The sequence below is a fragment of the Penicillium cinerascens genome (genome assembly GCF_028974065.1).
Source record: "Penicillium cinerascens strain IBT 15544 chromosome Unknown contig_16_segment0_segment0, whole genome shotgun sequence".
Lineage (NCBI taxonomy): Eukaryota > Fungi > Ascomycota > Eurotiomycetes > Eurotiales > Aspergillaceae > Penicillium > Penicillium cinerascens.
The window spans coordinates 362670-386766 of NW_026695286.1; the positions used below are offsets into that span (position 1 = coordinate 362670).

General features: G+C 51.5%; 8 protein-coding genes across 8 annotated transcripts; 3 read left to right on the forward strand and 5 right to left on the reverse strand.

The window, feature by feature from the left end:
- Positions 1 to 16: 16 nt before the first annotated feature.
- N7498_000129 (SLC26/SulP family anion transporter) lies at positions 17 to 2352 on the forward strand (the record flags this gene model as incomplete). The annotated part of the gene is made up of 3 exons (XM_058447192.1): positions 17 to 236; positions 287 to 432; positions 484 to 2352. The coding sequence occupies 3 exons, from the start codon at positions 17 to 19 to the stop codon at positions 2350 to 2352; spliced, it is 2235 nt and encodes a 744-aa protein (XP_058312603.1).
- A 77-nt stretch (positions 2353 to 2429) lies between these two features.
- N7498_000130 (uncharacterized protein) lies at positions 2430 to 3358 on the reverse strand (the record flags this gene model as incomplete). Its single annotated transcript, XM_058447193.1, has 2 exons — positions 2430 to 2844; positions 2898 to 3358. The coding sequence occupies 2 exons, from the start codon at positions 3356 to 3358 to the stop codon at positions 2430 to 2432; spliced, it is 876 nt and encodes a 291-aa protein (XP_058312604.1).
- A 511-nt stretch (positions 3359 to 3869) lies between these two features.
- N7498_000131 (uncharacterized protein) lies at positions 3870 to 5250 on the reverse strand (the record flags this gene model as incomplete). The annotated part of the gene is made up of 2 exons (XM_058447194.1): positions 3870 to 4811; positions 4870 to 5250. 2 exons carry the CDS (start codon positions 5248 to 5250, stop codon positions 3870 to 3872), a joined length of 1323 nt encoding a protein of 440 aa, XP_058312605.1.
- A 499-nt stretch (positions 5251 to 5749) lies between these two features.
- On the reverse strand, positions 5750 to 10719 carry N7498_000132 (kinesin-3 motor protein uncA; the record flags this gene model as incomplete). Its single annotated transcript, XM_058447195.1, has 2 exons — positions 5750 to 10593; positions 10656 to 10719. The coding sequence occupies 2 exons, from the start codon at positions 10717 to 10719 to the stop codon at positions 5750 to 5752; spliced, it is 4908 nt and encodes a 1635-aa protein (XP_058312606.1).
- A 1054-nt stretch (positions 10720 to 11773) lies between these two features.
- On the forward strand, positions 11774 to 12256 carry N7498_000133 (uncharacterized protein; the record flags this gene model as incomplete). The annotated part of the gene is made up of 1 exon (XM_058447196.1): positions 11774 to 12256. One exon carries the CDS (start codon positions 11774 to 11776, stop codon positions 12254 to 12256), a length of 483 nt encoding a protein of 160 aa, XP_058312607.1.
- Positions 12257 to 14560: 2304 nt separating this feature from the next.
- hapB (CCAAT-binding transcription factor subunit HAPB) lies at positions 14561 to 15610 on the forward strand (the record flags this gene model as incomplete). Its single annotated transcript, XM_058447197.1, has 1 exon — positions 14561 to 15610. The coding sequence occupies one exon, from the start codon at positions 14561 to 14563 to the stop codon at positions 15608 to 15610; it is 1050 nt and encodes a 349-aa protein (XP_058312608.1).
- A 1111-nt stretch (positions 15611 to 16721) lies between these two features.
- On the reverse strand, positions 16722 to 17555 carry N7498_000135 (uncharacterized protein; the record flags this gene model as incomplete). Its single annotated transcript, XM_058447198.1, has 1 exon — positions 16722 to 17555. One exon carries the CDS (start codon positions 17553 to 17555, stop codon positions 16722 to 16724), a length of 834 nt encoding a protein of 277 aa, XP_058312609.1.
- Positions 17556 to 17976: 421 nt separating this feature from the next.
- N7498_000136 (uncharacterized protein) lies at positions 17977 to 23344 on the reverse strand (the record flags this gene model as incomplete). Its single annotated transcript, XM_058447199.1, has 15 exons — positions 17977 to 18193; positions 18264 to 18656; positions 18741 to 19310; positions 19399 to 19540; positions 19603 to 19718; positions 19766 to 19837; positions 19901 to 20018; positions 20119 to 20460; positions 20510 to 20672; positions 20741 to 21273; positions 21337 to 21567; positions 21649 to 21882; positions 21947 to 22229; positions 22287 to 23039; positions 23120 to 23344. The coding sequence occupies 15 exons, from the start codon at positions 23342 to 23344 to the stop codon at positions 17977 to 17979; spliced, it is 4392 nt and encodes a 1463-aa protein (XP_058312610.1).
- Between the last annotated feature and the right edge of the window lie 753 nt (positions 23345 to 24097).

Below are 24097 nucleotides of genomic sequence, written 5' to 3' on the forward strand. Positions count from 1 at the left end.
GCTTTTGCACATCACTATGGCACCTGTCAAGAAAATGCTTGGTTTGAAAGATCACATCGATCCACTGGACAAACCCTCCGAGTCTCGCCATGAAGCAGATCCAACGGTATTGGACTGGCTGAATGATGTTGTCCCTACATGGCGACAATTTTTCCACCACTTGATCAGAATGTTCCCTTTCATGAATTGGATCAAACACTATAACGTGCAATGGCTTATCGGTGACCTGATTGCAGGTATTTAACCCTACAAAGTATCCCAATCTTTCAAGCACTAACGAAAACAGGTGCTACTGTTGGTGCTGTCGTGATTCCACAAGGTATGGGCTATGCTAAGCTGGCTGGGCTTCCTGTACAATACGGACTGTACACTTCTTTCATGGGTGGAGTTGTTTATTGGCTCTTTGCAACGTCCAAGGACATTACTATCGGCGTGAGTTTTGAGCGATTTCATCTTGATTTTATGTACTAATATACGGAGCAGCCTGTTGCGATCATGTCTACGGTACTCGGATCTGTCATCCCAGAGGTGCAGCGTATCTACCCCGGCATTCCCGCCCCGCAGATCGCCATGTCAATCACTATCATCTGTGGCAGTATCGTCACGTTTATGGGCTTGGCACGAATGGGATTTATTGTTGACTTTATTCCGCTTCCATCGATCGCGGCTTTCATGACAGGATCAGCTATCACCATCTGCTCCGGGCAGGTGAAAACGCTGCTAGGAGAAACAGCCGAGTTTGATAATCGTGGTCCGGCCTATCAAACAATTATCAACACGTTGAAAAACGTCCCATCCGCAAAGAAATACGATGCTGCTATGGGGGTTTCGGCCTTGGCGACGCTGTACTTGATCCGCACTGCATGCAATTTCTGTGTCCGGAAATTTCCACGTCGCGCAAAGCTCTTCTTTTTCCTTACCGCCCTTCGCACGGTGTTTATAATCCTACTTTTCACTATGATCAGTGCTATAGTCAATACGCATAGACGTGACGACCCCGCCTTTGCAATTGTCGGCCAAGTCTCTCGTGGATTCGAGCACGCCGGTGTTCCTGTCCTCAAGGCGGACATTATCAAGGCTTATGTCTACAATCTCCCAGCATGTGTAATTGTCTTGCTTCTGGAGCATATTGCAATTTCGAAATCTTTCGGTCGGATCAACAATTATACCATCGACCCGTCCCAGGAGTTCATTGCTATCGGCATTACGAATCTTCTGGGTCCATTCATTGGCGCATACTCTGCCACTGGTTCCTTCTCTCGCTCAGCTATTCAGTCCAAGTCAGGGTCGCGTACTCCTCTTGCCGGTGTTACTACTGCGATAGTCGTCTTGGTGGCTATATACGCACTGACGACTGTGATTTTCTATATTCCTCACGCCACGCTAGCGAGTGTGATTATCCATGCAGTCGGCGATTTGATCGTTGCACCAAATACTGTTTACCAGTTCTGGCGTGTCTCGCCTCTGGATGCTGTCATCTTCGTCATCGGTCTGGTGGTTGCCATCATGAACACGATCCCTAACAGTATATACGTCACTGTTTGCATTTCAATCGTTGTTTTAATCTTCCGTTATGCAAAGGCTCCAGGCAACTTCCTCAGTCAGACCTGGGTTGGTGAAAAGCAAAATAATCGACCGCTATTTCTGCCAATAGACGAATTCGATTCCGATATGAAGCCGGAGAATCCACGGCACGGGGTCTTCATCTATCGGTTCTCAGAAGGCTTCAACTATCCCAACGCCGGTCACTATACAGAAGCAATGGTGCAGTCGATTTCCAAGAGCACACGTCGGACAAATGCACAGGCATATGTTACCAAGGGCAGCCGCCCATGGAATGATCCCGAGCCGAAAAGACGAGCGGATGGTGGTGAAGAAGATTTACCTCTACTACGGGCCATCATATTGGACTTCTCGGCAGTCAACAACGTCGATGTGACCAGCATCCAAAATTTAGTTGACGTACGCAATCAGCTAAACCTTCGCGCGGCGCCACTCGAGGTACAATGGCATTTTGCCCACGTCCGAAACAGATGGACCAAGCGCGCACTCGCTGCAGCAGGCTTTGGGTTTCCCTCCCCTTGCAAAAACGTGGCCGTCATAGATGGCAAGGAGGAAGTAGTTTCAGAAATCCATAACTGTGGGCATCGCCACGATGTGGAGGCTGGTGTGGAGGTTTGTAAGGACGCTGTGCCATGCAAGAAAACTCAGCAGTGGGTTGAACCAGAGAAGGGCTCATGCAACGACAATCCGCGCTCTGCGGATGGTGGCAGCCGGCCTTTCTTTCATATTGATTTGATCAGTGCGTTAGAAAAGGTGGATGTGTATTTAGCTCGGAACCCAGTGGTGTAGTATTAAGATAGAATGAGAATCGAACATTATTTCATATCCAAATTTCTGGACTCTTTGTATTTACCCAGAACATCTCATCAAAGAATGATAGAGGCCCCCAAAGCCACAGCGGCAGCAAAAATCCCAAGCACAGCACCCAATCCATTCCAAGTTGACCTCGATCCAACTCTTGATGCCGCATTTGATGTAGACGCAGCTCTCCCGGTAGCCTGGGCATCGGATTGATGATGCACAAGTGTGATCATTGGCATAACGGAAATACCGACGAGAGAAGACGCTTCTGAGGCAACGGAAAATGTCTTCTCGACAATCGAAATGGGATAGGTAGCGGTGATTGTGACCAATAATTCCGTAACGGCTGTCCCATTCCACGTGTGGGTCTTGGTTACTTCCCCAATATCCAAGCCGGGTATCTGGTCTACACAGCGTTTTGTGACCTTGTAATTCGAGACCGTGGAATAGCATCCGACATATATGTCTGCCGTCATGGCGCTGGAACAACGTGAGCTAAACAATCTCTGATTCGTTAACTTGCGCAGACTCACCGTGGACAGCACATGACAGCGCTCTCTTTCGGATCCAAAAGCTCGACCAACAGGGTCGCTGGGTTTAAAAATATCGGCACATGTGGAAGGCCTGTATTCACCTCCGCGAGTTGACTGGTCAGTATACCCCCGACGCTCAGGGAACTGTCGGCATTACGGGCCGCAACGCCGACGGTAGCCCATCCCGCTGGACAGTACAGTCCTGGTGAGAAATATGCTTCCTGGTAAATTTCCGTGGGGTTTGGATTGTATGTCGTTGTGGGCGTGATGGTACCTGTTGGGATACAATCATAATTCCTGGTAGTCGAGCATTGTTCCTCGTACATAAGGAAGGGAATGGTACCGCGACTGCCGATCATAATGTTGCTCATGGTAGAGCAACTTGCTGGGGCTGTAAAAGTGGCGGTGACCGGGCCCCAGTTGTTGAAGGTGTATCCTTCATTGGTGGTGATGCTAGGCATGGTTGTTATTGCTCGTTAACTCGAGGACTGAAATACTTCTGCAGGTCAAAGAAAGCTGGGGATGGATTCTGGAGCAATGGGGGAAGTCAGGGCGTATATAGAAACGTACAAAGCATCCCAGGGTGGCGTATTAAAACGGACCCAGGGCGGACTCCGGCGTGAAAATGAGGCTTATAGTAGGCTCGTTCCCCTTACAAGGTAAACGTTAATCGGGCTCGGCTAGGACTGATCCCCCCGGAGAAAGCCCTGGGGCTTTAGCGCAAAAGTTCCTGGGTTGCATCAGCTGGGCGGTTATACGATGATCAATTTTGTGGCCCGTGGTCTCACCATGCTCAATTGTCCTTAGCGTTTTCTAGTGCGTGCTCGAGCAAAAACCGGCAACAGCAGGGCTAGAATTGATTCACCAGAAAGAGTATGGAATTAGCCCTATACAAGACATGAAAGGTATGAAATTGGTATTTTAACGCCAGAAAACACCGCTAAATGCATCATCAACAAAATACGAAAATCATCAATGCATAAGTAACCACGTCTCGAAAGGCACGCCCCTAGCCTTTTGCTTCCCATCACGACCCGCGGAGAAAAGAACAGGCTCAAAGTCAGACACCGACGCATACTGCCTAATTAAATGACGCCAGTAACATGACTCGGCAGCAGGAGTAAGATACCGATCCCGGAAAGTGCGCACCGCATTATCGGCAATACGCTCCGCGACTTGCGGGTTATCGATCAAGTAATCGATCTTGCGCGACAAATCCTTAAACTCCTGATCCACCTCGATATAGTTTGCTTCAGGCCCAGACGATACCAGCGCGGCATGGTGAGCCTCTTTCCACACAAGCGGATGCGAGATGAAGACAGAGCGGCAGTTGAGGAGATACTTCCCTCTACCAGAGAAACTGCGTCCCTCAGTATGAGCAAGGAACATATATCGGCAATGATCTTCAATAGGAAGAAGATTAAACCGAATATCGTTCTCATCATCCCAATCAATAACACGCACGCTAGCCCAGCTCTTCCCAACAGCCGACTTGAGCAGTTTACTACGCACAGCGGGGTTCGTAGCAAGACTACCCCGCCAAACGAGCTGCTTCTTCTTATCCTCGAACGCAATACCCGGGAGGAAGGACCCATCGGGTGCGACTTCGCCCTGGTCGATAGCTGCAATGCGACGACGCACTTCGTGGTACGGCCCGATCTGCACTTCAGGCCAGGCCCAGTATCCGAAGTCGGGCATAATCCAGACGGAGTCGTCACCGTCGCGCTTGGAGTACGACCAGATGGGGCCTTGGCCGGTTGGGTCGGGGGCGAAGTCTTCTGTTGTGAAAATGAATTCGATACTGGGCAGGAGGCGGTGGTCTGGGAAGGCTGATAGGGCGCGCTGGAGGGAGTTGAGGGTCGCGCGGGCACGGGATGCGGTGACGGGCATTGCACCAAAGTCGACGATGTAGAGCTGTGATGGATATAATTAGTTGCCGGGAAATGGATAGCAGGTACTCTGATCAACTCACCTGGCCGCGATCGATAATCGCGCGCACCATGCCATCCTCAACCTTCCGCGAGTTCAGAGCATCATAAGAAACATGAGACCCACGTCTCAAATTCGCAGACTTATCAATCTCGATAAATAGCTTCGGAAATGCGCTGCGACACTGCTCATCCGAGAGCCCATGATTCTGTCCATCCCGCTCGACTCTAAACTCCCAAGTGTCACTACCGTTTTGCGGGGGAATAAATGTCGGACATTCCGATTGGGCCAGCCGATGAGTCTTTAGAATGTAACGAGATGCCGAGTCGCGCGATTGGTTGGTGAAGAAGAGGAATGAGAGGACGAAGAGGGAGATGACGGCACCTGTGGCCAGCAAGCGGAATGGGGGTCTTTGGGCGAACATTCTGGCTTCGAGAAGATTTCTGGAATGAAGCTCACTTCTCCCCAGTCAAATCGAGTAGTTTATGCTCGAATACCTCGTTCCATTTGATTTTGCGAGGTTCTGTGCTGACAAGGTGGTGTAGAGGTCGATATTGTCAGCGCTGATTGTTTCCACGGCAACGGGCTCGGCGTCACGTCACTCGTCGATATCTGGAAGATATCACCGCCAACCCGACTGAAACACACTAAAATCAGACCCTGTAAGAAATCGAGGAGTATTACTTGAAGTGTGAATATTTGCAAAGTATTAAAACGGATAGATCTACCCTTCGCAAACACAAAGAGCACAGTCTAATCTAGGTCCCAACGATATCGAACTATGTACATGGGATGGAGAGCGCCATAGCCAGTTGATATATTCAGGGGGTATCTCAACATCGTAAAAGTAAACAAGGGGAGAAAAACAAAAGAAATGACTCCAGGCCCCGTAGATATCATCATTCACATAAAGGCGCCATAGATCACCGCTCATCGCCACTGGCCACCGCACTTGCGCTGTTACTGCTGAAGTAGCTCTCGTCGATCTTGAGAATCCATTCCACTTTCTGCGCCTCGGTGCGCGTGGCAAAGAGGTATGTGTTCTGGGTTCCGTAGACGGCGAAGATGTTGGGTCGTCCTCTGGCAGAGAGAGAGCGGTCATTTCCGGCGCCGGACCCGTCGAACAGGCGAGCAAAGTCGGGAGCGTGGTCCACTCGGGAATTGCGCAGGTTTATGGCGTTGATCTCGTCTCCCTCGGGGTTATAGATGTGGAGATACGGCCGGCGGAGCTCCACGAACCGGCGGACCCAAATGTTGTTGGTGTCGTCGGGGGTAAGCATGTACCCCGTTTTCAGTGCAGATGGGTTCTTTGGAAGGGTTTGAATGGTAGCCACAAAACGAGGCTTGAGCGACATTTTGTCCAACACACCGCCAGTGCCGTTGGACTTATTTTTGGCGGCACCGTCTGCCGGTGGGTCGGTGTTGCTTCGGACCAGGATAACCTCGGTTGGATCCTTTTTAGTCGACCACAGGTCAACGTACTTCTGAAGAAGTTTGGATTTGCGTTCGTTGAGTTCATGATTGCGCATTGGCGTCGACCGTCCACTGCCTTTGGGGGACGGTGACATCAGGCTACCTGCGCTGAGAGCTCCACGGGCGGCATGCAACTCAGCCACACGGTATCGGCGTTTGCGGGCAGCGATGTAGTCTCGAACCAGCGACACTTTACGAGGAGCCCAAGCTGTCAGGAGCTCCTCGCCTTTGACATAGTCGTTCTGGGTATTCATCCGCCAGAGATCAGCAGCTCGCTTGGCTGAGATCGGCCGAATAACCAACGAGTACATGCGAGTTGTCGAGTGCACGACTCGGGTTGAGCTCCAGAGCTGCTTGAACATCGACTGCTGGCGGACATAGGTGCGCCCAAGAATCTGGAGAGTCTGATCGACCTCAAACACGACAGGTGTCTGGAGGCGAGAAGATTTAAGATCCCACCGAACCGTCACTTGCACTCGGTATTTATCCGCGGTGACTCTATCGAGGAGAAGGGAGCCGTGCAAACTGGAATCCCACTGGCCCATGATTGTGACATTCGAGGTTCCATCGGCATTGTCCTTAACCATCGGCTCTTGGGAAAGCTTAAGAGGGACGTCTGGAGTTTGAAGATCTTGATCAGGAATCTTGCCCCACGGATCAAGAAGTCGGACAGAGCCAACGCGAGCATTGGTGATATCATCCCAAGGGAGGCTTTCAGTAGAGCTGTAAGTGAGATTGATCGAGACACGACGCTGCAGACCTTGGTGGAGTTGGTAAGTGCCAGCGTCGAGAGGGCTGCTTTGAACAACCTCAACGGGGCTATATTCGCCAGACTCCGCAAGCTCCAGTATCTGAATTCGTGCAAAGACGTCGTGTCTTTCCTCCGAATAGAACTCGGATTCTGCAATTCTGGGTGTAGTGCGTTTCTTGGGCGTGATTTCTGCCGAGTCGCGCATATCATCCCAGCTCAGAAGTTTGTCCATATGCACGGATGTCACACAAGCATAGACGCAGACCTTCAGTGCAGCCGTTCGGGGACTCGAGAGTGGAAGGCTCATGCTGTGTACGCTTTCAAATCGGACTGGACTCTCCTCGAAGCCATTGATCATCTGTGTCGTGGTTGCACCTCCTTCTTCGGAGATACCGGGTACGAAGAGTTGTGCATGAACATCAGTTCCTTCCCATTCGGCAAACCCGACCATGTCGCGCATGACGACATTGAACTTCAAGGTTGATGAAGGTGCCTGGGCTGAAGACGGCTCAAGGGATAACCGGATGATTCCAACAACACTCTGCGTATAGGGCGAAGTGATCTCGACGGAGAAGTCTTGCACTCGGGTTTCAAAGACGGCGGTCAATGGAATATCAGCGTCTCCAACCAGAGAATACTGCGGCGAGCAGGGCTCCGAAAAGGGATTCTCGAGTTTGAAGTGTTGGATGTAGTCGGGGCGATCGATGTATTGATGCAGCTGGCGCATAGACTGAACGCGACGCTGGAGTTTCTCAATCGACCACAGATGGATCACAGACTGCTTGTAATCGATGACCCTGACCGCGACACAAGGTTTCTTGGCTTCTTCAAGCACGACGTCCTCATCGCCCGAAATTCCGTTCAGCACAAGGTCGTAGGATGAAGCCATGTTGTGACCATGGTCCACAATGGCAAATTGGAAGACCACATTTTTATCCATGATTTGGCTCATGACCTGTGCCTCCTTCAGAAGAGACGCATGTTGCAGAATCTTCTCGGCCATGCGGACATAGTTGCGCTGAGACCAATGCTGGAAAACAGCTTGCGCGATCTCAAGTTCGCGCTCGTTCAATTTGGCGAAGCCGTTCTCGTAAATCTGTGGAATCGGCTTGCCCATGTCACGCATCTGGGTCTCGAAGTCTTCCTTTTGCTGTTTCAATTGCTCCTCAAATTCCTCTTTAGCAGAGCGAAGCGCGTCTTCCATGCGCTGTTTCTCGGTTTGAATCTCATTCGGATCTGGGTTAGAGGCAGCCTCTGCATTCTTCAGCTTGTCCACATATTCCTCCTTTTGGCGATCCAGTTGACGCTGCATATCTTGGCGAACCGATTTAAGAGAAACACCATTGGTCCCTTCATCGTCGTCATTTTGACGCGGTGTACCGGGTATCGTGATCGCCGTGTCCAGAGAGAAATTGTCGATAGTCCCATTGGACATATACTTGTCCCGCACTGGGAATGAATTCAGCGAATCCGAGTCTTCCTCATTCTCTGGAAGACCGCGGCGTACTGCCCGAGCTTTCTGCACATCCTCGAAGAGTGTATCAAGTTCATCGTCGGGCATATTTGAGATATGATCCGGTCCTAGCATGGCACTAGCGGCTTCCCTTCGGGCAAGGAACCAATCTGATTCGCGGCCACGTTGTGACGGCATTGGAGAATCCGCTCTACTCGAATCACCATCGATCTCGGACCCAGTCTTACTGAAACTGCGGTCATGGGTTTTGTTCGGTGCTGGCGAACCAAGTTGGCTAGTTGTCACGGAATGCCGCAATAAACTTTGCTCCACCCGTTCGGCGCGGGCCTCTTGGGGGTGGTTGAATCGGAAGATGTGGAAATCTCCAAGAATAATACGAAACCCACTCCTGAGTCGTGTAGGCTTCTCAATTCGCATGCCGTTGACCATCACCGCAGCGCCTTCTGTGGGAACAAGCGTCACGATGTTATCGACGCTCTCGAACGTGCAGTGCTTTTCAAGGATCTTGGAACCATTCAGTCGGATTTCAACGTTGTTTCCTTGGTCCATATGTCCCACAGTCGTAGTCCCGGGTTTGATGTTGTAGACTAGACACTCCGCCAGCAGGGGGTCATCACTGAGGTTGACCAAGTGAGGCATCTTCTTTGGAGTGCTGAGTCCGATGAACCCCTTCTCGATGTTGATGCCAAGTTCTTCAAGAGCCGCTTCACGCTCCTTGTGAATGAGCTCTGTGTTTTGCAGCTTCTCCTCCCATGTTTGATTCAGGTCTTTGTAAAGCTTCTCACTTTGGTTGAGCTGTTCCACAATCTCGGCTTTGCTGACCTTGGTGATGGTGCCGTCTGCTTGCGTAATAGAGACCATCTGCTGTTCCAAAGGTGTATCGGGTGGATAGTATTCTTCTGCGGACACAGCACCGGCGACACCAGCAGCACCTCCTGCGCCACCTCCGAGCTTCGAACGCAGTTGTGCCAATTCCTCCTTGAGCTCACGAATCATACGAGCATTCGGGTCCTCGTTCACGACAGCGTGGTTCTTGATTCGCTTGGCAGAGTCGGCATACCGAAGTGTGCTCAGTGTCTCGTCAAAGTTTATGTCTGCCGGAGAGATGGCAGCAATCATGGAGGTCATGGAGTTACCTCCTAGTGAATCCTTCAGCAGCCACGTGAGTACTGAATCACGGTATGGGACCATGGATGCAGCCTTCTTCTTTCCAGCTGCACTCTTGCCAGCCGAGACATCAGCCAGAGCAGCGATGACACGACCGAGCGTCGACAAGGAGCGGTTAATCTCGGCACCCTCTTTTAAACGCGCACCGGTGGCACCGGTGGAGTTGGCTCTCTCCGAACCTGCCAAATCCACCAAGCTGATCTTCGAAACCTTCTCGGTATCCATTGAGGTCTCCGTATCATGGCGCTTCTGAGTGAGAGTCAATGTGAACACGGCGTGGGAACGACTGGAAGTTTCGTTCATGTTCGTTGCCGCCACCGTTCTCGCCTTGTTTCCCTCATCCATCAAATTTTCAATCTCGTCGAAAGATCGAACCACCAATTTCGCCAGATCCTCCACATAAGGACCGGTAGCCGGGTGCTCACGAACTTTGAGATTGCCCTTATTTGACGGATTGAGCAGGTCGCGAACGCGTTCGTTGTAAATTTCGAGATAGGACACCTCGACCGTGCAATTGAGGTTTTTGTCTTGTTGGATTCCGGTGATACGCTCGAACATGGACTGACAAATCCGCGGGATCACACCGTACTCCTTGCCGTATCCCATCATTGAGTACGATTTGCCTGAGCCAGTCTGCCCGTACGCGAAGATACAGTTGTTATATCCACCAAAGGCATTGTCCAACAGCGGCGAACCCAAGTCATCGAACAGGTTATCCTGGCCTGCATAGTTCTCTGCGTTCTTGTCAAATGACCAGTATGAACGATCGAAGGCGAAAACCTTCGCTCCAGCTTCACCCTTGGTACCCTTTCGCGACGATTGGGAATCCACGCCCGGCGGTGCGGTAAGTATCGTCTGGGCATCTTTCATCTGCACGATACATTTTGCGCCGCGGTCGATTTCTGAAAATTGGCGGGATATCCAGTCAGTGGCCGTGCTGTACTCGCAGATCTGTTCAACTCACCTCTACTGTTAAAAGGCCGCACCCGCACCACGACCTTAATATTACCTCCGCCGCCTGGAGCCATCTTGTTCTCTACCCCATACACCGGGGTCGATCACGGGTCGGCTTCTCGAAACAGTCGATTTCGCAGGGGTCACACAAGCGGTGACGAGGATACACCGATGCGCGAACTCCGCGAGGAGCGCGACTTGGAGCGAAGTCGCAAAGAAGCGGGCACCGAGTCACTGGGGGTTGGGTATCTAATCGTCTGGCCTTGGATCGAAGGGTGCCGGGGAACGGGGGGTGTCAACAAAGACGTCATGTACCGAATATTGAGCGCGCCCGCGGGAGTGTGGGGTGGGTCGACAGGGATCCGAAAACGCGGCGGTCAGGATCTTGAAATGTCGATGTCGAGTTCGAGGGGGAAATGGAGGTTCAAGACACCAAGAACCAAATGCGATTGTCGAGGCCGCCATTCACGCGGAAAAGCCTCCTGCTTCGGGCGCGGGACCCCTTGCTGAATAAGCGGTTCCCCGAACTGGCCAAGTGAGGACAGTTTATGATGTGTAAAGTCTGGCATTGTACAAGGCCGATGAGTTGATTTCATGAGTTTTCTTTTACCTAGGTAGTGGTATCTGTATAATGGAATGCACGGAGTGAGCATGTCCTGGATTTGGAAGCATGGGTCTAGCCCGCTGGAATGTGTCATGGTCTAGATCTGCTCCGGTATGTCGTGGTCCGTTCAGTATCAGCCTTGTTTCTAAGTGGATAATTCCACGTTTCATGAAAGTGGACAGCTGTTGTAAGACTCGATCTATTCCCAAGCTTTCATCTCGTTGATATATTGGATGACAGGATCTTATGTTTCAAATTACATCGAATGGCACCGCAGATATATATATCCACTTCCAGACACCCGATATCATGCTGGAGGGCCTTCGGGGGTAGAATACGGAGTAGATCCCAAAGAGAGGATAGAGCCTTGAAATTCAAAAAAGGAGGTCGTCAATCATTCTATTACTCTCCAAATTTACCTACCTAGTCTGATTGATGGATAACTCGAGCTCGGCACCCCAAAGCGGTCAAACTTCCACACGTGGGGTTCGCCCGAGGATCGGACGTATCGAGATCAACGCTGAATGGCCCATCTCCAAGGCAAAGTTGACGGCCCAGGGCAGAAAGGCACGTGGAGACAGAGCTCAGCAGATCGACTATTTCCTACCTGGCTACCTGGGTACGGTATGGCTACGGTGTACAGCCTGGAGAACGGAATGGTCTCCGCAGCAAACGGAGACCGTCCGCCGTTTGGGCCCAGCCACCTCGGTGAGCAGAATGGTGACCGCCAGATGAGATACGAGATACGAGACAGTCATCAGACATCGGACTCAGAAATGCCGCCTGGGGTTCGTCGATATCACGGTACTGGCACTTGCGTCATCCATAGGACGATGGGGACACCGTGGGGTCCGATCTGGGGGCGAAACTGGGCTGAATTACGAGAGGGGGCGATCGCCGACTCATTCATCGTCGAGGTAATCACAAAGATCACCAAGATCACAATCATCACAACGGACATGGGGTCAGCACCGGATCATGGAAAGTCGGCGGCATGGGGATTCTAGGGGTGGGATGGGACCTGAGGTGGAGGACAGTTGCCCGAAGCGGAGAGAAGGCCGAGGCAGATCCCGCAGGGAATTGCACCAAAAGGGCAGCCAGAATGAAAGGCGACCTCCGTAGCTGGCGAGGAACCGAGCACAAAGAAACCCGTCATATCTCATGAGAACCTGCGACGAGTACGCGGTAGCTAGGTCAGGTCAGGTCCGGCCTCCGTACTCCAGGTCGACCTCCCTCACCGCTCAGCCGGTTGCACATGACTGCCGGGATGCCCGGATTCTGTCGATACGGTGACCGTACGGTGACGACGGTTTCGGGCCCAATCCACGCACGTAGTAACCGCGGAATACCCAATAATACGGGGACCCACCGGGCCCACCGGACTCTGATACGCCATGATACGCCGGGCGGCAACGCGTCGGCCAGTCATTCAGCTGGAAGCGGTACAAAATGCCCCATCTCCCCCTTTCGCCTTTCCTTTCTCCCCCTCTGCCCATTCTCGTTGGTTGCCCGCTGCTCTCCAGCTCATCTGCCCTCCAACCATCGCACAGAACTGACCACCCTTACTTCCTTAAAACAGCTCATTCGCCCACTTCTGGTCCCGTCACCGAGCCCAATCATCTTCGCTCCTGTGCTCGTCCTGATCTAGGAAGTAGGTATTCTATTCTAAAAGGTATGAACCGGATCGTCTTTTCCTCGTGCTGCTATATACTTTATGTCTGTTCTACTATGAGCTCTTTTTGATCGGGCAATCTTCAATCGCTCTGCTATTTACCCTCTGCTTCCTCTGCATTCCCCCATTCCTGCCGTGTAAACAACCACGCGTTTTTATCTCGGGTCTGCCCGGATCTTGCACTGGAGTCGCCGCACAGAACTCCTCTCGTTGGCTTCCCCTCTTCCCCTCCCCAGTCATCTTGCTTCGATCCCTTGTTCTGTACTGGGATTGGAAGGCATTTTATCCACGGACTTTATCCCCGTTGTGCCTGCCCTGCCCATCCCGTCTACGGTAATCGCGATTCCCCCTCCACCTTCCACCCCCTCCAATCCCACGTTGCGCGCGCGCTTTTAGGGCCCGCCCGTGGCAAAACAACGCGCTACTATCCATCCACTGCCCTCGGGGCATGCAAAGCGCCTGCGCAGTGTTTCATCCTCGGCTCACCTCGCGGTCATTGGCTCTCGATTCTGTTTGATGCGCGCGCGACTCTGTTTCTGTTTTGTGCTTCCAGCCTGATTCCGCTGCACGCGTCCTTGACATCATTACTGGGTAGTTGCATCTTCTCTAACGGATGACATCTAGACATTCGCGATCTTGATTCGCTTTCGCCCTTTCGCCTCGAAATCTGTCCTGCTTCTGCAGAACCCGGCGATCCACAAGGTATGTTTTCAGCTGCATCTTCCCCAATTTCCGTGCCAACGCATACATTGCGCGCTGCCCGCCTCGCCCGGCCTAACCCGCTCGGGTATCCAAAAGGCCCCTCCATGGGATCAGCCCCTTCCAAGTGGCCAGCGCATCGCGATGGATCTTCCAGAATGGTAGACTGACCCTTCACAGACCTGATTCGTCCACCCTGGCAAGGCGCGCTCTGACTCGAGGCGCAATCATTCCCGCTAGTCCGAACCCCAGTGGGAAACTAGACGAGCAAGAACGCCTTTGGCGAAGGTTGCCTGTGCCTGAAATAGTCCCCCAAGTAGCTGTCGGGGGTGGCATTCAGCATCATCAACGCCCTGGCTTATTGCCAACGCATCGCATCTCTAGTCGCGCGGTGACCCCCCGGTCCTGCTGCATCACAGCCCAACCACGTTACACCCGAGGACGGGCGTAGACCGATTTGCACAAAAGAGCCAAACCCTCCGCAGTGCGGGCGTTCGAGAACCCTTTCACAGGTCGATTCCTCAACGCGAAAGATCCGTTATCCTGGCCCTGCAGTGATTTAAGGTAGGCGCCGAGTCTCCATTCCCGCGCTGTGCCCCATAGGTCACCCCACACCTCAAACCCAGTAACCGTGCCGTCCTGCGCTTTGCTGACGCTATGCCCCGGTTGCAGACTATCATCTCTCGCTCGTCGAATCATCGGTGCCCCACGACTGAAGGTTGCCTATCTCCCTTCTGCGCGCACCTGGGTAATATCGACCCAGCAACGTCTGCCAAACATATTTCGGCAGTCCACCTCGATCTTCTATCACTTGCGATCGCGCATCCAATCCACTGCGGTGCTCAAACTTCTTTTCACCTGATTGGTTTGGGTTTGATTCCCCCATCACGTTACCGCGCCGCTGTGTGACGGACCTATCCCGTCGCAAGCATCTTTCAAGATGGAGTATCCTCCGCAGTATCAACAGCCTCATGGCCAACATCCCCACGCCCCTTCACATATGACCGGCCCTTATCAAACTGGCCCCCCGAACCCTGGTGGTCCCGTCGGGTCCATGGCCTCGCCCAGCAATCCCCAGGCACCTATGCAACAGACACATCCTGGTCACCAGACATCCCCAATCGTGGCGTCGCAACAACACTACCAGCAATCACAGAATGCGCCTGGCGCTGTTCACCAGCAGATGAATTTCCCCCAGGGTTACGGCGCCCCCGTACCCATGCCGCAGTCCTACGGAATCTCTCCCACCCAAGCTGCCGCGATGGCCACCGCCGCCGCATCGGGGCAGTTCTATCCGCTCCATCAAGACTCCATGGCCGGACAGATGGCCCAGGGGTCGCGAGGCTCACCGCGCATGGCTGTTCAGATGAAGCAGGATCGTAATCCTCGATCGCCGCCTCAAATGGCCGGACAGATGCCTCCCATGGGCTCGCAGGTCCAAATGCCTGGTCAGCGCCGAATGAGCCACGTTGGAAGCCCCAGTGTTCAGAGCGCTCAGCCCGTGATGAGCCACGTCGGCCGATCCTCCGTCGGTGCTCCCATGGCCGCTGCGCCAGTCCAGCCGAACCATCCATCCCCGGAAATGGTAGCCAGCACCAACCAGGAAGAGTCCCCGCTCTACGTCAACGCCAAACAGTTCCACCGAATCCTCAAGCGCCGGGTTGCGCGACAGAAGCTGGAGGAGCAGCTGCGGTTGACGTCAAAGGGCCGCAAGCCGTATCTGCATGAGTCCCGACACAACCACGCTATGCGCCGACCCCGAGGCCCTGGTGGCCGGTTCTTAACTGCCGACGAAGTCGCCGCGATGGAGAAGAAGGCAGCTGATGGCGAGGACATCGGTGACCTGGGCAAGATCGAGAATGGCGCCGGTCAGAAGCGCAAGTCAAGCGAGGGCAACGATGATCACCTCAACTTAAAGAAGACCAAGACCAGTGCCAGCGCTGACGGGAGCGAGCAAGATTCCGCCGAGCCTTCTGACGAGGATGGTTGAATGACTCGCCCATATCACCATTAGAGCATGACTGCATGTCAGTGGTGTCTTTTCCTATGTTTTCTCCTTTGTCCTCACGGCTTTATGGATGGATGCTTTTTTGGACCTTTTTTTTTTTTTTTTTTTCTTTTCTCTAGCGAGCGATGTGTACGGATCCCCTTTACCTTCTTATATTGTCTGCTTGACTCTTACCCTTTTCTCTTACCCCCTGATGTCTGTTTATAGCTTATGCTGGGACGATATTTTTTTTTCTTTTTGCCTCCTTTTCGAAGTATTCCCCTCAATGGTTATAACAGCCCCTGGAAGCATTGCCTTTATTTCCCAGACCGTCCGCATGCCACTCTGTGTATATCCGACGAGTCCCGGGGAGAAGGCGCTCCAGGACCCGCTGCCACAAAGCCAGGTATCCGCAAAGGCCTGCATCGTTTTGTGTATATCGACAGTACAGCGCCACTTCGGCTTTGCGTCTGTTTCTACTATGCCCCCGATTACCCGAAATCGTTATTTCGAGGTTGTTCTCCTCTCAACGGTTCAATGGTTTTGATTCACAGTGTTCTTCTGGTAACCTTTTGTCTTTTGTCGTGCGTTTATGGGTTCCGGGGTTGGGAATTAGAGCCGGTTTCCATCACTGGAAAAACAGATCACTTTGGTTGGGCTGGGATGGGAAAGATTGGGTTATTTTTCTCTTTTCTCTTATGGATATGAGTTCAATTTGTCACTGCCTATACCATGAATGAAGATATTGTCGTTTATCACCGGCCATCCATTCGTCCTGTCGTGAGCTGTGCTTCGTACATCTCCGGGTGCTCCCCAGTACTTGCAAGTTCTACAACTATGATACCCGCCGAGTTCGAGTCGACTCATGTCGCCCATCGGATGGAAAAAAAGACCGCCTCAACCCAGACCGGCACCTTACTGCTACGCTTACAAGCACGCCGTAGACCAGCGCAATGAGAGTATCATGAATCTAAAGACTCCTAAACGAGAGAGCTCGTGAACCCTAAATCCATCAGATCCCCTACGAAACCAGTCGTAAAGGGGACAAATCAAAACTGTACAATCAACCATAACTCCATCCATGCAAAACAAAGAAAGCCCCCATCCCTCGGTCCTAAACAGCCTCCCAATCCATGCCCTCGACCATAAACCTCCAATCCGCTTCCGATTCCATCTCCTCCCCCTCCTCCCCCTCCCCAGGCCGTCTACAAAGATCGACGTGCTCCCTAGCCCTCACATAAGCCTCCTCAAGCCCATTAAAAATCCCCGACAAGATATCCTCGAAATCAAACGCCGATAACGGTAGCACCTCTTTTTTCTCGAACGGGTCGTTTTCTCTTTCTTCTTGTGTCATGTCCGCCGTTTTCCATCTATTACGAAGTTCCTTCGCTTTACGTAAAAGAAAATGCACGCGCCCGGAACCCAGAATGGGCGTTAAAGGCGTTGTTTCTTGTTCGAGGGCGTGGAGCACGTTGGCGTGGTAGCGGTGGATTGCGGGCGAATTGGAGAACCCGTTTATCCCGCGGTGTCCGCGAGAGGAAACGGTGATGTTGAACACCCCCAGTAAATGCACGATCGCGCGCTCGAGGAGGGCGTAGTACTCATGGAAATCAATCTTGAACATGATCTCCGCCTGCGAGACGTCTGCATCTGAGACATCCACGCCATTGGCATGGAGTGTTGCCAGGCGATAGCCTTCGGCCAGGAAGGGGAGTTTCCAGCGCAGACGAGCGACGATTTTCATGAATCGGTTTAGTTCTTCGGAGGGTGGGAGGAGGGTGCTGTTTGTGCTTGCTGGGGCGGAAGGTGTGCCATTGCGGACGCGATTGGGGGCTTGTGCGGAGGCCGATCGGGTGCGGTTTTCGGAATGAGGGCGGCGAAGAGAGTGGTGGCTGTATTGGTACTCGCTCGCACCAGGCGCCCAGCGCGAGCTGAGAAGGTCGGACATTGGAGTGTTGGAGGTTGTGTTGTGGTGCGGCGTGGGCGGTTATCATTGCACGGGCCAATTGGGGCTCTGCGGGGATCCCGGGATCTATGTGCGTCAGTCGTCGGTTGGGGGGCTACTTGGGTTAATGGTCTGAGGATAGTCGTGAAAGATGTCAGGTGAATTGATGGGACTTGTTGATCCTCATCTGCTTAATCTGAAGGTTGGAAACAAGGTGGCGTGGAATGGTATAGAGTCATTTTCATCAAGAGCAGTCCTTAGCCTTGGCGACGAATCTAGAAGTGTACAAATTTACGTTTTCACTGGTGTCCGCCTGTGAATATTCCAAGACCGAATAACGCGAATGAAATAGAAAAACAGGAATAACAAAGAAATCCGGTCGCAAGAGCAAAACCCGAAAGGCAATGCCCTAGAGCCCTGGATGTCACGGCTCGAGGCTCAGCAGCTTCAAGAATCCCCCATTAGGCTTATTGAGTAAATCAAGAGGATGTCCGACCTCCACAATTTCACCACTGTTCAGAACAGCAACCTGATCGAAGTCAAGCAATGTGTGGATTCTATGCGCCACCATTATTACGGTACAGCCATGGAATGACTCCCGTATGACACTTTGCACCTTTGCATCTGTTTCAGGGTCCAGGCTACATGGTTTCTCGTCAGCTATCACACAATGAATGGAATGAAAAACGGGGCAAAACAACATAAACGTACCTGCTCGTTGGCTCATCCAAGATCAAGATTTTGCTCCTCTTCAGCAAAGCCCTGGCAAGACAGAACAGCTGCTTCTGGCCCTGAGATAGGATGTTGTCATCTAATCTTGAATCCAGTACGTCTTCGTCGGTATCACTGTGGCTTGCTGCCAGGATGCTCCAGATTCCCACAGATTGCAGGGCATCAACAATCTGCGCGTTCGAAACTTTGCCCAGGGGATCGGCATTTTCCCTGACTGTACCGGGGAAAATGAACGGTTCTTGGCTGAGACAGCTGATGCGTTGTCGGATTGATGATCCGGGCATCGAGGAGATATCTTGTCCATCGATGCGGATTTGGCCGGATACAATCTCGTTGAGACGAAGGAGGGATAGTGCCAATGTACTCTTGCCACTAGCTCGGAGTAATATGTCAGGCCGATGTTTTGATTCTGAAAAAGCGTGACTTCCACCGAGGACAAATGGGAATTGGTCTCACCTTCCGGTTCTGCCACACAGGCCAAACTTCTGCCCGGCTTCAATTCGAAGATTAATACCGTTGAGTAAAGGTTTCGTCTCGCCAAATCTCCAAGCAATTCCTGCATCTAAAAATTCGATCTCGCCGCTCGTCGGCCATTCCAAGAGTTCATCATGAGTCTGAGGGGCCATACTAGTCTCTTCACGAGGGGTTTCCTCGACAAATTCTTTGATGCGTGTAATGGCTCCCAGTGACGTTTCAAGCAATGTCCAGTTTTGAATCAGCTCTGATAGGACCAGTCCCAGATCCATCATCATGACAAGGGCTATTCCCAGAAGACCTGGGTCCACGTGAGTGCGAAGAGCGACAGATGCTCCAACAAGAAGCAATGTTATGCCTGCCACGATCAGATTCAGCACGAGACTCAGCCAGCGTTGGATACAAAGGAGAAGGTAGTATGGTCGTTGGGCGCTGTCTAGCATAGAAAGCATTCGGTTAGTCGTAGCGTGAGTCCATGAAAAGGCGCGAATAGTGGTGACTCCTGCCAGTGACTCGATAAAGTGGGTGTAAAGAGGGCTCTTGAGCTCAATCCTGTGTATGATTTGTATTAGTTGTATGAATCGTAGAATCATACATATGAAGTATATTCATGCTGGGAAAGCATATAAAAGCAACGTACTCTAGTAGCCGCAGCTGACGGGATGTTTGAAGATAAAACTTCTGGATCAGATATAGGACTCCGATAAGAATAGGCAAAGCCGCTGCTAAATAGGGCAATGAGGCTATGGCAACGGCGCCTTGAGCAATTGCTCCGAATAATTCTAGAGATCCGCGAAGTTACAATATTGAACGGTTTTCTTCCAAGTTTCATCGCTGCACTTACGGAACCCTGTAGATATAAAACCCCGAGGCAGGACCATGTCAACTAGCCTCATGTCTTGACTGAAACGTGTCACTAGAGCTCCGGTATCTTGGTTCGAGAGAAAGGACAAGGGAGCACTATCGTTATTAGCCAATTTTCGCAGCAAGTATTTAGAGATATTCACCCAATGCAAGTGCGTAGCACGGCTGTGTGAAGGTTCCTGGATGCAAATGGGACAATAATAACCCATGTCCAGCTATAACTAGGTTAGAGAGCTCATAAAATGCACGCATTGATCCAAGGGGGATATTGAACACACAATACGGCAAGTACAAGCGCAAGGGCTTGGACAACAGAAAATGCTCCATACAGTCCAAGCCAGTAGCCTAGGCGTGAAGTTTCGTCATTGCTGGAGGACCAAATGCTGACCCATACATCTTGGAAAGAATCAGTTTCAAGTTGACGAATGCACAGTCTCCGTCGCGGTTAGGTAGGTATGGTCAATAATGCGCGGTCGGGAATCTTATTACAACTTACAGCGTAAGCCGCTCATACCGGCATCTGTAACGAGGAAGAGAAGCAATGAAGCAATTCGTGACCAACCCAGTGCAGAAAAATAATACTTATATACAGCAAGCTCGCCTGTCCGTCGAGCGCCATTTGTGGCAGAAGAAGCCTCGAATATGGCAGTCGGGGGCTCTGCCGGCACATCTGCGGACTTTTCGCCTTCTTCTGCCTCATCTGCTTGTGTGAATCGAGTATCTTTCGGCTGAATGAAGCTATCAATGTCGTCTCGAAGTTGAGCATAGCTGCCTTGCTTGGCAACTTGGCCATTGTCCCCGAAGACCATGATCAAGTCAGCTTGGGGCATGTATTGGGCTAGAATGTGGTTAATTAGGCCATTAGTCTACGAATAAGGTACACATACCACTGTGAGTAGCCAAAAACACAGTAGAGCCCAGCTGACGCAAGATTCCAGTCGTGCCAAAGACATTATTAAATACAGTTCGGGCGGTGGAATTGTCCAGGCCACTTAGAACGTCGTCAAAGCAAGCGATGCTTCTACGAGCATAGACCGCTCGTGCGATAGCCTATACACACCAAGACTTAAGTGAGAGGCCGAATCTTTCTGGACGTATAGGCATAACTCATTACTCACAATTCTTTGTCTCTGTCCTCCACTCAGCTTAGAGCCTTTACTGCCAACTAGTGTTTCGTCGTTCGCCGCCATCCTCTTAAGATCGACATCCAGCGCACAAGCGCTCACAACGGTGCGATACCACTCAGGATCAAAGGTAGACGATGAATTTTCGCCAACAATATTATTCCGTATGGAAGAATTTGATAGCCATGGTGTGTCTTCACAGAAGGCCAAGTCTTGGTACTTCACGAAGAGTTCTCCTTCTAACACAGGCGTCTCACCTGCCAGACCTTTGAGGAATGTAGACTTTCCGCAGCCGACTGGACCGACAAGAATGACAAGCTGCCCAGAAGCGGCGTCATTGAGTGTAAACGTGACACCATTTGCCTCTGGTTTAGAGGGAGACTTCCAGCCAAATCTGACATTTCGTAGAGATAGGACTACATCTCTCTCGCTGTGTGGAAACTGCGTAAGTGGAGACAACTCAATACCAGAGAGGTTGCTGGATGATGTGGAATGAGTCAGCAAAGGCTGGAGAAACTGTCTCTTCTCTGTGTAATGTGAGTCTTATTAGCTCACGTTGACAATCTGAAATCGGGGACTGGAGCTCTCACCACAACGATTCTGAACCTTAAGGAAATCCTGCACCCTATTTAGGCAACCTATTGAAGCAAATGTGTCTGGAATCGCCAACAAGAGGTAGCTTAGTGGTGTGATCATCAAGCTAATAAGCGCCAACGAGGTGATGGCTTGGTTTACGGCAAGGCCCCCAGAGTCCTGCAGCAATGCTATTATTGCATAGGCAGCCAGAGTAGCGAGCTGGCCGATGATTATAGGAGAGTTGACTGGAGTCAAATATCAGTACGATCATGTGCTATTCAGAACAACTCGGCAGGCGCGGGACAGGGACGAATGTAAGCACGTACCCATGCAGACACGAATTGACTGGATCCGGCGGAACTTCTTAGAAATCTCAAGCTCCTCCATGCGCAATGCTTCGATCTTAGAACTCATTATCTCGGCTAAGCCGAGAAATTTAACATTGCGAATAGACCCCAGGATGGTAGTTGTGAAGTTGATCCGCTTCTCGGTGGCCCGAAGCCATTCCTTTTGCCGAGTCGAAACAGCATTACCCATGGCGAAGGAGGAAGCTGTGAAAACTAAAATGACATTGTCAGATGATTGTAAGTGAGGAATCTGGTCGGGTAAATGGACAGAACTAACCCGTCACTATCAAAATGGGAGCAATGCAAACCGCGCCGACCTGGGTTTCTAGCAACCATGTAGCCAATGCTAACTGAAGCACATTTGCCCAAGTCTCACAGATGACCGAATAAAAATATTCGGCGAGCATCTCTATGTCAGAGCCTATAAGCGACATTGCACTGGATTCGTCTGTGCTGCCCGGTGGCAGATCCATCATATGCTGAAACACAATACTCATCAGACCGCCTCGAATCATGGTGGTAGCACGGTATCCCAGGTGCTCATAAGAAGCTCTAGAAACCTATAAAGCTCTGTCAGTGCTGCTTCCAGCAGTGCGACGAGTTGACAACAAGCTTACAGCAATCCCGACAAAGACAATTGCAGTGGCTCCAATTAAGCCATAGCTGATGTTGAGTGAGAAAGAGGCGGTCCGTTGTAAGTCACTGACCACTTTTCCAATGAGAAATGGCTGCGCAATACTAAATCCCACTACACAAAGCCGCGGGAAGGCGATCTTCACCATTTCCCAGCGCAGGCACTTGATTACCACCCAAAGTAACGCAGTTTGTCCAGTCTTGTTGGAGCGGGCCCACGTATCTGTGAATTGGACAGATAACCGCGAAGACAAAAGCATCTCGTGAACGGCAGGGAGATCATCTTCAGCCAGTGATGCTAAGTGCCCTCTCCACAGCAGCCCATTCAGCCAGGTAAATAAGCCTCGGGTGAAAGGCCCGCTCACACTTTCGGTGGAATGATACTTCTCGGTTGGTAGAAGCCATTTCTGCTTTTCAACACTAGCTAGCATTAAAAGAACTAGCTTGACGGCGAAAGATGTGGAAAGAAAAGCGGAGTAGGCCTGATTTTCCGGCAGCAGCCAGGCTGTGCGCACACGCGCAAGGTCAAAGAGCAGTGTGATGAACAAATACGCAGAGACCAGGAAAGATGGCCGGATTGACCGGACGTGCTCTAGGTCAAGAAGCAGTATAACTCCCAGCGCCGATAATAGGTCAAGAACGGCACTTGCAATCAGTGTGCGCCCTCCAACGGGGTGCTGTTTTGCAACAAGCACAAGCAATGCAAGCTGAATAGCTGCAAAAGTCACAGAGACACTCTAGTTCAAGATAATATTAGAATTCCCGGTCATCCCCCACATGAAATTCCACTTAGGTATTGGAAGACGGGGCTACTCACCAGTGTAACCACTCGAAATATCGAAGAGAGCACCTTCCGAGACTGTCTGAGCAGGTGGGGCAGATGACAAGATGCCAGAAGGAGGAAACAAGCCCCTGGAACGAGGCTCAGGATACCGGACTCGAAAACTACAGTGAAGTCGAATCCTCCGCGACAGTCTGCTGCAGCGACGATAGGCCCAAACTGGTCATCGTTGCAAGCGCCCGTGGCCCGAGTCAACACCATGGCGAGACCAGCGTGCGGGCAGGAAAATGGAAAATAGAAAGTTGAAGCGAGAGAGCCGATGGAGTCCCGGTGAGAATTACCAAGTATGTTGCTCTCGTCTGCGAAAGGCTGCAAATGGCGACTTCGAAAATACTCAGCTACTGCCCCCAGGCCGCTCGCACGGGGATCTGCAGCTCTCGCTTTCGCCTTACAAACAGCTCGCAGTATGTCTTTGGAGACTCTGATGGATGTACCCTCTGTGCTACTGTTACGATGCAGGTGTAGACCGCTAAGTATTGGGGACAAAAGTGTAGCCTGCTAGAGTACTTTGTGAGCGAGATCTATCAGCTGACATGTGTATAGGCAATCATGTTCTTATTTATTTTCTATGTATCCTGGGGTTTACACAAAGACCCAAATGTGCCCAGGCAGTGACGACCAATCGAAGGCTCTTGGCACAGGAACCTAAGGTTCGCCGCCGGAGATCCGATAGCGCCCCGAGTTCAGACCCAGAGCTGTATACAGGCCACAAATTGACAGCCAATCATTCCTATCTCGACGGCATATGCATACGTGTATACCCTTGTCAATTTGGTTATGTTGTATCCACGACCCCCAGAAGTTCGCCTCCCCTTTACCCTGCCAGCGATGGGTCTTTTGCCAAATCTCACTTAGATTCGATTGTGTATGATTCCCCATCCTACGCAACCCACAGCCAAGCCCATGATTTCCTGTGACAGGTTAGTCCCCTGTCTAGCAGCTGATGGGAGCCTA